This window comes from Leucoraja erinacea, chromosome 8, assembly GCF_028641065.1.
Source record: "Leucoraja erinacea ecotype New England chromosome 8, Leri_hhj_1, whole genome shotgun sequence".
NCBI classification, from domain to species: Eukaryota; Metazoa; Chordata; class Chondrichthyes; order Rajiformes; family Rajidae; genus Leucoraja; species Leucoraja erinaceus.
Window position 1 is genome coordinate 54,444,532 of NC_073384.1, and position 17,729 is coordinate 54,462,260.

Sequence of the window (17,729 nt, forward strand, 5' to 3'; positions counted from 1 at the left end):
AACGTAAAAAAAAAAATTAAAATGGTGCCCACACTCGCCGTCTGTATTTTACACGCATCACAAAGGGCTCCCAAATAGTCCTCGGTCGCGCCTGCGCAGTTGGGGCCTTTCCCCATTTTCAGATAGCCATCTTTTTTCTTCGCATCTACTTGCGTGGCCTCACAACGGGGACCCAACGGTTCCACGAGTAAGTTTCTTTCTATTTTACAAACGCTTCCCCGGGTCCTTTCTGACCCCTGGGCTGGGTTTGGATCCGGTCCGGGTTGCAGGGAGAGGCCCTGTCGGGGACCCGGGCGTTGGGGCTGGTCTGGGCCCGCGGGGAGGGAGAGGAGCGGAACCCAGGGCAAGCGCTAGGCCGCAGCCTCGGCCTTTCCCTTCCCCGGCTCCAGGCCACTAGACCCGTCCACCCTGACAGGCCCCGCCTGAAGTATAACTTCATCGCCGACAAAACGGGGCCGGTGGTGGTTTACATCGAGATCCTGAGGAGGGAGAGTGGAAGGATTGAGGGGGTAGGGAGGGAGAGGGAGGTGTAAGTTTACGTTGAGGGGGGAGCGAGGGAGGTAGGGAGTGGTGGATAAAGGGAGAGGAGGACAGTGGGGGAGGGAGAGTGGGGGTGTTGGATGGGGGGAGGTGAGTGGAGGAGCAGGAAGATGGAGAGGAGGGGGTAGGGAGGGGAGAGGGTTATGGATGGAGGGAGTGACAGGATAGGGGAAAGGAGAGGGAGGGGAGGAGGAGAAAGAAGAGGGAGGGTGAAGAGGAAGGGGAGTGAATATTTGGGGATTAGTGGGAATTGAGGTGGTTTGGGGTAGGAAAAGGGATGGCGAGGTAATGGAAATATTAAACGCAAAGTTATTAACTTGAACTTAATTTCTGCCGTTAGTGCGGGCCCGTCTGTCGTGCATGCGCACTTTGGTGAACTATTGCGTTGGTGGAAGCCGCAAAAACGGTACACAAGATAGCGCTACAATTTCTGGCCCACCTTGCTCACCATTGTCCTCTGGTGTGCAGTAACAGTTTTCGTTCAGATTGATGTTATATTTCACAAGTTATTGACATTTAAAACTTTAAAAAACACTTTTCCACTTGCCGAGCCGCGTGTTCCAGAATCTCCGCCAAAACGGTACACGATAGCGCCACAATGTTTGGCCCACCTCACCATTGTCCTGGGGTGTGAATTAGCCAAGTTATTGACATTTAAAACAAATTAACTTAAAACAGCGCCCCCAGCCGCACCTACGCATTTGGGGGAGGGTTCTCGTGTGTGTCACAACGGGAACCTCTGGCACCACAACGGGAACCCGTCAGCCGCGCCTGCGCAGTTGGGTCCTTTGTAGATTTTCAGATCGCCATTTCTTTTCCCATACAATACAATCAGTTTTATTTGTCACTTGCACATAAAGTGCAGGTGAAATGAATTTGCCAGCAGCAGTACAATGAGAGCACACAAAAACACAATAAAAATTTAACACAAACATCCACCACAGCATTCATCACTGTGGTGGAAGGCACAAAATTTGGCCAGTCCTCCTCCATTTTCCCCCCTGGTCGGGACCTTAACCCTCCGCATCCAGATGAATGAAAGTCAAGGTAAGTCCTGAATCGATGCCTCCCCCACCGGAGACCGCGGCTTCAGGTTGGTGCAGGCCGGTGGTCGGAGATTTAAAGTTTGCCAGAAGCACCGTAGACTGAGGGCTGGCAGTCGAAGCTCCCCTCCAGGGATCCCCGGCGGGGGACCCTGCTCCTGATGATAAGGCCACGCCACGCCCGCGGTAGAAGTTGGCCGCGGGCCGGCAGTTGGAGTCGGAGTCTCCTGGGTCCCCAGCGAGGGATCCCAGGCTGCAGACGCAGTGATGGCCGGAGATCTACAGACCGCAGCTTCAGGCTGCCGCATGCCTGTGAACGGAGCGCTCCCCTCCGGCGAGCCCCAGCGAGGGCTCGCCCACTCCACACCGAGAGTCCGCGCTGCGCCCGCAGCTGAAGCCCTGGGCGTGTCTCAGGGAAAGGCCGCACCGATCCTCGCTGTTAGGCCACGATGGAGGCGACATGGGAAAAGTCGCCTCTCCGTGGAGGAGGCGACTAAAACGGTTTCCCCCTTCACCCCCCACACAAGACACACAAAGAAACATTAAAAACATACATTTAAACACACCAAAAACATTTAAAAATTTCAAAAAACTGACACGCAGCTAGCAGGGCTGCCGGCTTGAAGCGCCCCCACCGACTTTCACCTGTACTTGCATGGCCTCACAACAGACCCAACGGCTCCACGGGTAAGTTTCTTTCCATTTTACAAATGGCTTCACGGGTCCTCTCTTCACTTTATTAACTTTAACTTAATTTCTGCCGTCAACGGCACAACTTTGAACACGGGTGTGGGTCTGTGCAGTTTGGTGAGATATTGCGTTGGGGGAACGGGACCCAATGGGTATGCAATTGACTGGTGTTTTATTAAGCTTTCGGTTGAGAGGGTTAGGAAAAAAAGTTGTGTGGCAGTTTATGTGGCAGTGTCAAGATCAACTGTTTTATTTCCTCCATGCATGGAACCTCCATAAAGGAACATACTTTAAAATGGTGAATATTATTGCATTATACTGTCCATTACTTTTTTTCTTTCTCAGGAACAGCTATGATTGCAAGATCTAACAGTGTGATTGGCTCATGTTCTTACTCTTGACAAAACACTACAGCATAGCCATAAGTTTAGAGTTTAGAGATACAGCATGGAAACAGGCTCTTTGGCTCATCAATCCCACTCTGACCACCGATTACCCATTCACTAGTTCTACGCCCAAAACACTTGGGGCAATTTACAAAAAACATTTAACCTACACACCCAGTTTTCTCCCCCCAACTAGAATCAGTCTGAAAAATGATCCCGACCCAACATGTATCCTATCTATTCGCTCCTTGTAGCCGATCTATGCTACTTGACCCGCTGAGTTACTCCGAGACTTTGTTCTGCCATACATTGTCAAATTATGTAATTTAGCTACTTGTGAATAATTATTCTGTACAAATCTTTGTTAAAAATTGTTTTGTTTTTTTAAATAAAGGTGATGATGAACAAAGTGACTGGTTCATTGAGGGAGAATCGGGAGGGGCGTGTGGTATTGCAGGGGTCATTCCCTGGTGGGAGCATGAAGATGCCACAGACCTGGAAAGGGAACTGCCAGATCCAGTATTTGAGGGCATCTTAACGGGCACGTTCCCTCTCATGTCACAAGAAGCCCAGAGAGGTTAGTACCATTCTTGAATCCAGATAGATTTGTGAGGGTATTTCAAATGTTTTGAGTAGCTCAAACCTGATGATTTAGATGAGGGAATTAACTGTAACACCTCCAAGTTTGCAGATGACACAAAGCTGGGTTGCAGTTCGAGTTGAGAGGAGGATACTATGAGGCTGCAGGGTGATTTGGATGGATTAGGTAGTGTGCAGATTCATGGCAGATACACTATAATGTGGATACATTTGAGATTATCCACTTTGGTGGCAAGAACAGGAAGGCAGATTATTATCTGAATGGTGTCAGATTAGGAAAAGGGGAGGTGCAACAAGACCTGGGTCTGCTTGTACATCAGTCACTGAAAGTAAGCATGCAGGTACAGCAGGCAGTGAAGAAAGCTAATGACATGTTGGCCTTCATTGCGAGAGGCTTGTAGCGCCCCCAAACTAGAACGGTTGGGGGGAGGGACTCGAATAGAGAAAGCTAGTAGACAGTGTGCGAGGCAGGAGGCAGAGAAGGGAAGCACTCCGACCCAACATGTAGGGGGAAAGAAGAAAAAAATAATAAACAGAGAATAAGAGGTGGTGGGGTTCTTAAATGTGTGAGCAGAGAAACAGAGCGGTGTAAAATGAGGGTAGAAGCAATGGGTCGCAAGGTGAAAAGTAAAAGTGGCAGGCAGACAAATTCAGGGCAAAAATCAAAAAGGGCCACTTTTCAACATAATTGTATAAGGGGTAAGAGCGTTGTAAAAACAAGCCTGAAGGCTTTGTGTCTCAATGCAAGGAGCATCGTAATAAGGTGGATGAGTTGCAGATAGATATTAATGAATATGATATAGTTGGTATCACGGAGACATGGCTCCAGGGCGACCAAGGCTGGGAACTGAACATCCAGGGATATTCAATATTCAGGAGGGATAGACAGAAAGGAAAAGGAGGTGGGGTAGCGTTGCTGGTTAGAGAGGAGATTAACGCAATGGAAAGGAAGAACATTAGCTTGGAGGATGTGGAATCGATATGGGTAGAGCTGCGAAACACTAAGGGGCAGAAAATGCTAGTGGGTGTTGTGTACAGGCCACATAACAGTAGTAGTGGAGTTGGAGATGGCATCAAACAGGAAATTAGAAATGCGTGCAACAAAGGTAAAACAGTTATAATGGGTGACATCAATCTACATATAGATTGGGTGAATCAAATTGGCAGGGGTGCTGAGGAAGAGGATTTCTTGGAATGTATGCAGGATAGTTTTCTAAATCAACATGTAGAGGAACCAACAAGAGAGCAGGCTATTCTAGACTGGGTGTTGAGTAATGAGGAAGGGTTAGTTGTGTTGTGTTGTTGTTGTGCGTGGCCCCTTGGGCAAGAGTGACCATAATATGGTTGAGTTCTTCATTAGGATGGAGAGTGACATTGTTAATTCAGAAACAAGGGTTTGGTAACTTTGAGGGTATGAGACGTGAATTGGCCAAGATTGACTGGCAATTGCTTCGTAAAGGGTTGACAGTGGATATGCAATGGAAGGCATTTAAAGACTGCATGGATGAACTACAACAATTGTTCATCCCAGTTTGGCAAAATAATAAATTGGGGAAAGTAGTGCATCCGTGAATAACAAGGGATATCAGGGATAATATCAAAACAAAAGATGAAGCGTACAAATTAGCCAGAACAAGCAGCCTACCAGAGGACTGGGAGAAATTCATAGTCCAGCAGAGGAGGACAAAGGGCTTAATTAGGAAAGGGAAAATAGATTATGAAAGAAAACTGGCAGGGAACATAAAAACTGAATGCAAAAGTTTTTATAGATATGTGAAGAGAAAGAGATTAGTTAAAACAAATGTAGGTGCCTTGCAGTCAGAAACAGGCGAATTGATCATGGGGAACAAGGACACGGCAGACCAATTGAATAACTACTTTGGTTCCGTCTTCACTAAGGAAGACATAAATAATCTGCCGGAAATAGCAGGGGACCGCGGGTCAAATGAGAGGAACTGAGTGAAATCCAGGTTAGCCGGGAAGTGGTGTTAGGTAAATTGAATGGATTAAAGGCCGATAAATCCCCAGGGCCAGATAGGCTGCATTCCGAGGTAGCCCCAGAAATAGTGGATGTATTAGTGATAATTTTTCAAAACTCTTTAGATTCTGGAGTAGTTCCTGAGGATTGGAGGGTAGCTAATGTAACCCCACTTTTTAAAAAGGGGGAGAGAGAGAAAACGGTGAATTACAGACCTGTTAGTCTAACATCGGTAGTGGGGAAAATTGCGAGAGTCAGTTATTAAAGATGGGATAGCAGCACATTTGGAAAGTGGTGTAATCATTGGACAAAGTCAGCGTGGATTTACGAAAGGTAAATCATGTCTGACGAATCTTATAGAATTTTTCGAGGATGTAACTAGTAGAGTGGATAAGGGAGAACCAGTGGATGTGTTATATCTGGACTTTCAGAAGACTTTCAACAAGGTCCCACATAAGAGATTAGTATACAAATTTAAAGCGCACAGTATTGATGTGGGTAGAGAACTGGCTGGAAAACAGGAAGCAAAGAGTAGGAGTAAACGGGTCCTTTTCAGAATGGCAGGCAGTGACTAGTGGGGTACCGCAAGGCTCAGTGCTGGGATCCCAGCTATTTACAATATATATTAATGATTTGAACGAGGGAATTGAATGCAACATCTCCAAGTTTGTGGATGACACGAAGATGGGGGGCAGTGTTAGCTGTGAGGAAGATGCTCGGAGGCTGCAAGGTGACTTGGATAGGCTGGGTGAGTGGGCAAATGCATGGCAGATGCAGTATAATGTGGATAAATGTGAGGTTATCCACTTTGGTGGCAAAACAGGAAAGTAGACTATTACCTAAATGGTAGCTGATTCGGAAAAGGGGAGATGCAACGAGACGTGGGTGTCATGGTACACCAGTCATTGAAAGTAGGCATGCAGTTGCAGCAGGCAGTGAAGAAAGCAAATGGTATGTTGGCATTCATAGCAAAAGGATTTGAGTATAGGAGCAGGGAGTTTCTACTGCAGTTGTACAGGGTCTTGGTGAGACCACACCTGGAGTATTCCATACAGTTTTGGTCTCCAAATCTGAGGAAAGACATTCTTGCCGTAGAGGGAGTACAGAGAAGGTTCACCAGACTGATTCCTGGGATGTCAGGACTTTCATATGAAGAAAGACTGGATAGACTCGGCTTGTACTCGCTAGAATTTAGAAGATTGAGGGGGGATCTTATAGAAACTTACAAAATTCTTAAGGGGTTGGGCAGGCTAGATGGAGGAAGATTGTTCCCGATGTTGGGGAAGTCCAGGACAAGAGGTCACAGTTTAAGGATTAAGGGGAAATCCTTTAGGACCGAGATGAGAAAAACATTTTTCACACAGGGTGTGGCGAATCTCTGGAACTCCCTGCCACAGAAGGTAGTTGAGGCCAGTTCATTAGCTATATTTAAGAGGGAGTTAGATGTGGCCCTTGTGGCTAAAGAGATCAGGGGGTATGAAGAGAGGGCAGGTACGGGATACTGAGTTGGATGATCAGCCATGATCATATTGAATGGCGGTGCAGCCTCGAAGGGCCGAATGGCCTACTCCTGCACCCATTTTCTATGTTTCTATGTACCGAGGAACAACATTTTCTAAACCATTCAAACCTTCCCAAAAAGTTAATTAGCACTAATTATATTCATTTTACAAATCTGTGGAAAAGAATACTACCAACATAAATTAAGCTTTCATATTTTGCCTTATATTTATATATTTTCTGTGTATCAAAACTTTTTTTTACACACAAAATGTTAACCTTGATACACAATTTGTTATTTTGCATTTATAAATTTTGCACCTACCAGTGATTTTACTGACCAATTCAATATTCAATTGTGAGTAATGTGGTGCAAAAATTGTAGCGTTATCGTGTACCGTTTTAGGCGTAATTTCAGGATCTCACACACGCCCACAGATAGACATCCAAACAAGATGAGAGTTTTAGTAATATATACCAAGTGGGACCTGTCAATTGTTCTGTAGTGTGTTTTTCAACAAGTTTTGTTCAGATTGATGTTATATTTTACAAGTTATCACATTTTTAAGGTCACAAAACCCCACTTCGAGAAAGTTTTTTTCCAATCTGCACTGGCATTTACCAGCTATGATGTCACAATGGGATTGTAGCCCTGCCCACTACAATGTTGCTATCCCAGTACACTGAATCATTTAGCAAGTGAATTGGATTTTAAGTTTATAATGATGGAGGGTGAATAAGGGGAAATGAGCCAGCCTGCACGTTTGGAGGCTATGGCTGAGTGGTGGAATATTGTGTTGGATGAACGGGTTGCTTTGGGGGAACGGTTGAGTGGTGGAAGATTGCGTTGGGGAACAAGTTGTGTTGGGGGACCAGGCTTACCATGGGGGCTGCGGGTGGGTGGTCGAATATTGCGTTGGTGCAATGGGTAACGTTGGGGGACCAGGCCTCCCGTGTGACAGGGATCCAATGGGTCCCACGGCCTAGTTTTACTTAAAACCAACAACATAATCCTCTTCAACTTGATCCCAACAGCGGTCCATCTTCCTGCTCCCACCTCTTTCTGCTTTGCATAGAGACCACTCTTTCCGCAACTCCTTGATTCACATCCCTTTCCACCAAGCAGCCTTCTCCCCAGGTAACTTTCCCTGCAAATCCAGCAGATGTAACACCTCTCCCTGCACCTCCTCTTTCACTTCATCCAGGGACCCCAGCAGCCCCTCCAGGTGATACAGAGATTCACGTACACCACTTCAAACCTCATGTACTCTATTTGATGCACCCAATGTGACCTTTACTTCAGCAAGACCAAGTGTAGACTTGACAACTGTTTTCGTGGAACATATGAGCTCTGTCCGCCAAAGCCTGCTGGGTCTCCCGGTTGCTGACCATTTTAACTCCTTCCCATTACCTTACTGACCTTTCTGACCTTGGCCACCTTGCTCACCTGAGTGAGACCACATGGAAACTGGGGATACAACATCTCATATTTTGCTTGGGAAACTTGGTATGAACATTGAATTATCCAATTCAAGTAATATCTTCCCTCCCATCCCTCTCTCTTTCCCGTTATACCCATGTGTGCACACATTTCTCCCATCTCCCCAGTCACCCTGTTCTTTTCTCCACTTTTGTATCCTACCCATCTATCCATCCAATGCATTTCACTCATTTTTTCTCCTGTCCAACTTTTTCCTCCTTTTCATCTTTAGCCTTTATCACTCCAACTGTCCACTAATTAAATCTCCTTCACCTTCACCACTTGCCAGGCTTTGTCCCACCCACAACTTTCTTTTCCAGCTTTCTTCCTCCTACTTCTATCAGTCTGAAGAAGGGACCCAATCTGTCTGAAGAAGGGTCCATTCCCATCACAAAATGCTTGACCCGCTGAATTCCTCAAACTTGGTTTCTTAGTTTGGTTTAGCGATACAGCATGGAAACAGGCCCTTAGACCCATTGAATTTGCGTCGACCAACAACCATCCATACATCCTAGCATTGTCCTACACACCAGGTAATATTTACAGGTCAATTAACCAATAAACCTGCATGTCTGGGAATGTGGAGGGACTTCGGAGCAACTGGAGAAACCCATGCAGTCACAGGGAGAATGTACAAACTCCATAAAGACAGCACCCGTAGTAAGGAATGAACCTGGCTCTCTGGCGCTGTAAGCATCAACTCTACTACTGCCCCACTGTGCCACACCTTACAGCAAAACCCACTAATTTGTTCTCCCTCAGATGCTTAGGCAGTCTTCTGTATTTGTTTCAACCACAATTTATAGTAGCAAGTTCTTCATTCTCACCACTCCTTTTGGGTAAATACATTTGTTATGAATTCCCTTGGATTTCTTGGTGACTTGCTTGTATTGATATTGTGTGCCATACTGATTACCCAACTATATAAAATATGTCATTAAGCTGTAAAGGGTGCAGGAAAGATTCACCAAAATGTTACCTGGACTTGTTCACTTGAGTTATAGGCAGGTGTTGGATATGCTGGGACTTTTTCTTTGGGGTGTATCAAGCTGAGTGTCTCTTTGGTGCGTATCAAGCTGAATGGTGACCTTATCATGGTGTACAAAATCAAGGCCACAGATAAAATGAATATTCACTGTCGTTTTCCCAGGGTAGAGGATTATAAAACTAGAGGGCCTAGTCTTAAGGTGAGGGGGGAGATTTTTAAGAGGGACCCAAGAGGTAACTTTTTCACTCAGAGGGTAGTCCATATTGGGAATGACCTGCCAGGGAATGCTATAGAAGCAGATACAATTAGAACTTTTAAAAGACATTTAGACAAAAATAGAAAGGGTTTAAATGACTATGAGCCAACTGCAAGCAAACGGGACTAGCCCAGCATTAAAACCTTGTTGGCATGGGCATGGTGGGTCAAAATGCCTGGTTCTATGCGGTATAGCTCTGAGCCTGAAAGCTTGAATTAAACCCTTCATCCTAGGAATATGTATTGTGGGCAATGGCGAAACATATAAAATTAGGCTACTGATCAGTTCCTGATTTGGTGGATGGGGTAATTTTGGATAAAATCTGATAACCTCCAATTGGGAAATCTGCAGATTAAAACATATAACAAATTATACATGTAGCCTTGGAATGGAGCTCAAGGTGAAGAGCAAATTAAGATTTTTTTAACACACTTCCAAATATTAAAATTGGTAACTTTGTCAAACAACTGCCTACACAAATAAACTAAATATTGTGTTTATGTTTGCATAATATATTGGACATTGCATTTTAAATCATTCGGAGTTAGATCTTCAAATCAAAATATGGGTGTAAATCTCAAAAAAATAATGCATCCTTGCATGAAAACATGGCAAAATTTTATAGAAACATAGAAACATAGAAAATAGGTGCAGGAGTAGGCCATTATCATTGACTTAAAAAAATAATAATTATACTTGACAATCGCCTCTTGCCGCACTGGCATTGTTTTAAAGAGCTGGGATTAGAGTCACATTGTGCTCCTTTCTAACTGAAAAAGGTTGCATGGATATGGGTTCCATCCCGACTACGGGTACTGTCTGTATGGAGTTTGTATGTTCTCCCAGAGGTCTCCGAGATCTTCGGTTTCCTCCCACACTCCAAAAAATACAGGTTTGTAAGTTAATTGGCTTGGTATAATTGGTATAAAGGTAAATTTGTGTGTGTGGCATAATGTTATTGTGTGGGGATCGCTGGCTGGTGCGGACTCGGCGGGCCAAAGGGCCTGTTTCTGCGCTGTATCTCAAAATTAAACTAAAGACAAACGCTTCAACTACTTACATGACAGGTTTTCAAAGAAGACTCTCCCAACTGTCTCGAATGGGAAACAGAAATGGCAGAAAGGGATCCAAGACGTTTTCTACAAAGGTAAGCATATTATTTTGTTCTATATAGCTGCAATGATGGGTTAGATTATTATTTTACTGAAGTTAGGTGGTGGTTATCCTATAAAGACCTTGACCTGTAACCTCTGCCCTTTCTAGTCATGGTTCAGGTGGTCATCTATCATTTGATCCCTATCCCACCTCCTTTCTGTCTCGCTTCATTGCGAGCCTGAGCATAGCTGGGATTTGTAGCCTATTTTCCAGTCTTATTGCAATCTCACAGTGGTGTTTTATAGGAGCCATTACAACTGATGGATTAGTTTTTGTGGTATTTATGACATATGACGTACCCATGGTGTTACCAGTAAAGGGCATGAAGAATGGGGAGAATATACAGATTCCTTTTCCAAAACCTGAAAACAAATTGTTCAGCTTTAAATCATATTGTGGAAGTGTGTGTATGTACAGTGCTCAGCTTATCTTTCTTTGTGGTCATTGATGATCTACTCTGAAATTGTTGTAAGAGGAAAATAACGGGCTGCTTGAGATCTGTTGTTCCTGAGAGGAGATAGCCGGCTGGTATGGTGTGATTGAACTATGTCAAATGTGTCACCTCTGGATGAATCGTGGAACATTTTGATCTCTGAATGCAAATTCTGTTGAAATTAAAAGCAAAAACATAAGGTTGAAAAGACTATCAATTTGTATTAATTTATATCAAACCACTATTTATTTTAAAAGATATATATCATTTTTTTGTTATTAGCAAAGTGCAAAAGTAAATTTTGAGTTTAAAAGTTTGTTTTTTTCAATCATTAATTATTGATTTTTTTTTAATGTTTTTATATGCACCCAGGACAATGCATAATAAAGCTTTTGATGACCTTATTGAGGAATATATTCAGAAAGACTCCTTGTCCTCGAGACTTTGATTAATTACAATATTTTTACCATAAATTTCATATAAAATGAATGAATATCTGACAGGACATTATATGTCATGAAAGCTTGCACAATTATATTTTATTCCGTTGCTCTAATGTATCAAATTTTATTTAGAATATTTTAATTATATGATTCATTTAATCATGTAAGGGAATACATTAATACAGTAAGGGAAAAATGGTTTTGTTTAGCTTCATTTTATTTTACTTTACAATTTAAAACCTAAGTATTCTACTTGTTTTATTTGGCTGCAGGAATGATATGACACTTTAAGCCTCACAGAATTAAAACAGAAAATTGTTCAACTGTATCACTAAATGGATTTGAGATTATGGGTATGAGTAGGGTATCTAGCGCCAAAGTGTTGTCACAGAATTAGATGTCAAAATTCTTCTTCAGTTTTAGATATATAGTTCACAGGCACTGGGTATGATTAATACATACAATCTAAATCATTGAAAGTTCCTCTGTTCTTTCCGTAAAATACAATAGAGCACAAATCACTTAAACCAAGGGAGGATAACAATTGGAAAATAATGCATCTTCTCTACCAATGAATTGTCAGTTATATCTAATTTAACCAAAATCAATTCATCTTTCTTGCATTAGATGAAACTACTTGCAATAAATCTTTGCCTAATGTTTGATCCATTTTTTTGATACATGTACAACGCTTTATTTTCAAGCATGCAATCCTGCATTTTAAATCTATGGAAATACATACTTTTTTTTATTCTTCCATCAGAATCTATTGTTACCTATGAGCCAGGAATTATTTGGGATATAAATATCCCTACTTTACAATTATTTTTATCCATATCACTTTTTTTTTTTTTTTTGCCTTGACTTCTTTCTATTTTTTTTTAACTGTAAGTGACTTGAATATATATTTTTTGGTTGATTTCTTTCCCAATCTCCCCTTTTTCTCTCCATGGGATCTGTCTTGTTTTCTGTGGCCAAATAGATTAACTGGATTATATATTCATTGCTCAGGTGCAGGTCTATAGTGTTTTGATTTGACTGTTGCAATTAACAACTATTAGCGGATTAATCAACTTCCAACACAATACCTTGAACTATACTCATGTGAAGCAGCATCTGTTAAGAGAGCAATGGAGAGCAAAAAAGACCATAGCCCTCTAAAATGTATCTATGCTATGTCCTCAAAAATAACAATTGCTAATAAGAGTTCAATCATTTAAAATGCCCTAGTTTTGTTTCTCAGTATTCAGGGCTCCAAAATGATATCTGTAATATTCCAATACCCAAAATTCATTCCCAGTGAAATTTTCCACAATATTGATGTTAATACGACTGCAGTTGCTCACGAACTGAGAACTGTTCTTTGGATGGAGTTGAGGGGAGAGGTAAAGTGACAAGTGTAGCATTTACAACAGATAATCCTCCGACATTTTCGCCACCTCCAACAGGATCCCACCACTGGCCACATCTTCCATTCTCCCCTTTCAGGGTTGCGCAGAGACTGCTCCCTCCATAACTCCCTGGTCAATTTGTGCCTTCCCACCCAAACCACCCTCTCCCACCCCAATGGCATGTTGGCCTTTATAACAAGAGGAGTAGAGTATAGGAGCAAAGAGGTCCTTCTGCAATTGTACAGAGCCCTAGTGAGATCACACCTGGAGTATTGTGTGCAGTTTTGGTTTCCTAATTTGAGGAAGGACATTCTTGCTATTGAGGGAGTGCAGCGTAGGTTTACAAGGTTAATTCCCGGAATGGCGGGACTGTCATATGCTGAGAGAATGGAGCGGCTGGGCTTGTACACTCTGGAGTTTAGAAGGATGAGAGGGCATCTTATTGAAACATATAAGATTATTAAGGGTTTGGACACTTTAGAGGCAGGAAACATGTTCCCGATGTTGGGGGAGTCCAGAACCAGGTGCCACCGTTTAAGAATAAGGGGTAAACCATTTAGAACGAAGATGAGGAAACACTTTTTCTCACAGAGACTTGTGAGTCTGTGGAATTCTCTGCCTCAGAGGGCGGTGGAGACCGGTTCTCTGGATACTTTCAAGAGAGAGCTAGATAGGGGATATGGGGAGAAGGCAGGAATGGGGTACTGATTGGGGATGATCAGCCATGATCACATTGAATGGTGGTGCTGGCTCGAAGGGCCAAATGGCCTACTCCTGCACCTATTGTCTATTGTCTCCCCTGGTACTTTCCCTTGCAACCATAGGAAGTGCTATACTTGTCGCTTTATCTCCCCCCTCGACTCTATCCAAGGACCCAGGCAGTTTTTCCAGGTGAGGCAGAGGTTCACCTGCACCTCCTCCAACCTCATCTATTGCATCTGCTGTTCTAGGTGTCAACTGCTCTACATCGGTGAGACCAAGCGCAGGTTTGGCGATCGCTTCGCCCAACACATCTGCTCAGTTCGCATTAACCAACCTGATCACCCGATGGCTCAGAACTTCAACTCCCCCTCCCATTCCGAATCCGACCTTTCTGTCCTGGGCATCCTCCATGGCCAGAGTGAGTCCCATCACAAATTGGAGGAGCAGCACCTCATATTTTGCTTGGGTAGTTTACACCCCAGCGGTATGAACATTGACTTCTCCAATTTCAGACAGTCCTTGCTTTCTCCCTCCTTCCCCTCCCCTGCCCAGCTCTCCCACAGCCCACTGTCTCTGCCTCTTCCTATCTTCTTCCCACCCCCACATCAGTCTGAGGAAGGGTCTCGACCCAAAATGTCACCTATTCCTTCGCTTCATAGATGCTGCCTCACCTGCTGAGTTTCTCCAGCATTTTTGTCCACCTTCGATTTTTCCAGCATCTGCAGTTCTTTCTTAACCATGAGTAATGGAGTGATACTTTTTGCGATTCTTACACTTCCAAATTAGAGGGTTATTGGTATATCTGAATATTATTGGATTTACTCATTTTCAAATCCCTCCATATTCTTGTCCTTTCCTAGCTTTATAAACCGAGGATGAAACTGAGGATAAAACTGTAGGGAACTGACCTTGTTTCATGGGAAGCTAATGTAAGTCTGCAAACAACTTTATTTTGCAGCCAGCAGAGCTTTGAGTTGATGTAACAGGATGAATCGGAGAAGGCCAGTGGAAATGTATTGGACTAATTGAGTCTCGAGATAAACAAGGCTTCGATGAGGTGTTGATTAGCATACATCGATTTGTAACAATAACAGAATGAAGCTGCTTTATAAAGATTTAAATAGATGGTATAAGCAATGTAGTTCCAATAGCTTTAAATTCAACTTAATGTTCAATGTGACACCAAACTATCAGATATTCTAGTTCACTATCAGTTAATTACAATGCTAAAGAATGGATCTGGTGGTTTGGAAGTGGAGTGTGTAAATGGGACCAAGGAAAATATCTTTAATCTTCATGAGGTTTAGCTAACAGCACAGAAACAGGCCCTTCGGCTCAACTTGTCCACACCAACCAACATGTCCCATATACACTAGACCTACCTGCCCATGTTTGGCCTATATTCCACTAAACCTATCCTATCCATGTACTTGTCCAAATGTTTTTTAAATGTTGTGATAGTGCCTGTATTGGCTACTTTGTCAGGTAGCTCATTCCAAGACCCTTTGTGTTGGGGGGAAAAAAAATTGCTGCTCAAGTTCCTATTAATTCTTTCCCCCCCCTCACCTTAAGCCTATGTCCTCTGAAGTTGAAGGAAATGTCTGCTTATGCAATATTGGAACATTAGGCACAGTTACACAATTCAGAGAGGGTGATAGTAGCAAGATAAAGCCAGGTATTATTAGAAAGTATCATTTTTGCTTCAAAAAAAGATGAGAAGTACAAGGGTGCTAAGAATAGTGCTTTAGAACTATAGCAAACAGTGTAGGATTGCAAAGGAAAATAATTATCTGGTTATAATTTCTCAAAAAGAATACATCCAAGGAAGAACATTACTATCAAGATAAAACAAAAAGTGGAGAGTCATTCAAATAAACATATTTGAATAGCTTTTTAAATACTTAGCGCTGTTAAACATATAAAACTATTTATATTCACCCAAATTATTTGCTGCTGTTTTCCTTTAAAATCCATTAAGAACCTTTTCCTCCTCCAGATTTGAGACAACACAGCAGCAATTTTTCTTTTCACGAGCAATTCGACGGGTCAATAGGGATCAAGAAAGGGGGGAATTTATTTTGGAATTGGGTCATGTAGTCAAGGCACTAAAAGAATACCTTGCATCTTCATTCACCAAGGAGGAGGACAGTGAGATCAGTGTGGGAAAAACAAATATGTTAGGGCAGTTTGCAATCAAGAAGTAGCTGTTGAGGTTTTGAAGAGCATTAAGGTGGATAAATCCCCAGGGACGGATGGAATCTGACCCAGGTTATTGTGAAAGGCAAGAAATAAGATTGTAGGGTGTTAAAGATCTTTGCATCTTCTCTAGCCACAGGCAAGATCCTTGAGGACTGCAGAGTAACCATCATTGTTGTTTTGTTTAAGAAGGGAAGTAGAGATAATACTGGAAATTATAGGCCAATGAACCTGGCATTAGTGGTTGGGATGTTAATGGAGAGAATTCTTCAGGATAGGATATACTCTCGTTTGGAAGTGAATGGGCAGTTAAGAACAGGGACCGTCAGCATGGCTTTGGTTGTGGCAGGTCATGTCTTACAAAGATTATGAAGAGGTGATGAAGGTGATCGATGAGGGTAGGGCAGTGGATGTTTTCTACATGGAATTCAGAAAGGTATTAGATAAAGTCACATGGTAGGCCGGTCCAGTAGATTAAGATGCATGGGTTAGATGGTAACTGTGTTTGGCTTAAGAACTGGGCAGCTCCTCTAAGACGCAAAGAAAATTCTGTTGGAGGGTTGTTATTCTGGCTGGAAGTGTATGCCCAATCTAGTTCCCCGGGGAACTAATCTGAGATCTCTGTTATTTATAATATAAACGATTCGGACCTAAATGTAGATGGGTTGGTTCGTACGTTTGGTGACATCACCAAAATTGGTGGATTGTGCATAGTAATGTAGGCAGTCAAAGCATACAGTAGGATATAGATCAGCTGCAGAAATGGGCAGAGAAATTGCAGATGGAGTTTAATCCAAGCAATTGTGGTGTTGACTTTGGGAGTTTGAATGCAAGGGGAAAGTATAAAATTAAAGATAAGACCCTTAATGTATGGAGGGATGTTGGAGTCAAGATCCATAACTCCCTGTTACTGGCCAAACAATTAAACAGAGTGGTGAAGAAGACGTATGGTATGCTTGCCTTCATTGGTTCGGGCACTGAGTATAAGAGTCAGTAGGTCATGATGCAGCTTTAAAGAAAACTAGACCAAGTGTGAGCCGTTGGGGCCCGCCCCCTCAACGCGCGATTGCGGAGGGGAGGGACACACACACACAAACAGACACACACAGACACACACACACACACACACACACACACACACAGCCACACGGACACACACACACACCTACCTTTTACCCCATCCCCCACCCTATCCACTTCGCATAACCCCCGAGTGCGCAGGCGGGATTGAGGGATGGGGAGGCGCACAGCATCACAGGGGAGGAGGCTGGTTACCGGACGTAATACTCCACCACTCACCCATAGGTCGCAATGTTCACCACTCCCAAGAGAGGGAGGGGGTGCAGAGAGGGGGGGGCAGAGATGGACAGGGGAGGCAGAGAGGGAGGTGGGGGCAGAGAGGGAGGTGGGGGCAGAGGTGGAGAGGGGAGGAGACAGAGAGGGGGGGGGGAGGCAGAGAAGGGGGGGGAGGCAGAGAGGGAGGGGGGGGAGGCAGCAGAGAGGGAGGGGGGGAGGCAGAGAGGGAGGGGGGAGGCAGAGAGAGGGGGGGGGGGCAGAGAGGGGGGGGGGGGAGGCAGAGAGGAGGGGGGGGGGGGAAGGCAGAGAGGAGAGGGGGGGGGGAGGCAGAGAGGGAGGGGGTAAGAAATGGAGGAGGCAGAGAGGGAGGGGGGAGGGAGGGAGAGAGAGGGGGGGGGGGAGGGAGAGTAAGAGAGAGAGTGAGAGGGGGAGAGGGAAACAGAGAGGGAGTGGAGCAGAGAGGGAGGGGGAAGAGAGGAAGGGGGGAAGAGAGGGGGGGGGCAGAGAGGGAGGGGGGGGGGGGCAGAGAGGGTGTGAGGGGGGGGAGGGCACAGAGGGGGGGGGGGGGGGGGGGCAGAGAGGGGGGGGTTGTTCCTGAATCTTGTGGCGTGCGCTTTTAAGCTTCTGTACCTTTTGCCGAACCATAGCAAAG

At 44.0% G+C, this 17,729-nt stretch overlaps 1 protein-coding gene across 1 annotated transcript in view; it reads left to right on the forward strand.

Moving 5' to 3' along the window:
• The window catches only part of gpatch2 (G patch domain containing 2), a 249,740-nt gene that overhangs the window by 16,277 nt on the left and 215,734 nt on the right, over positions 1-17,729 (forward strand). Inside the window, exons 4-5 of the mRNA XM_055639728.1 lie at positions 3,054-3,236; positions 10,529-10,608. Of these exons, the coding sequence (XP_055495703.1) occupies positions 3,054-3,236; positions 10,529-10,608 (263 nt within the window). The remainder of the gene's footprint in view (positions 1-3,053; positions 3,237-10,528; positions 10,609-17,729) is intronic.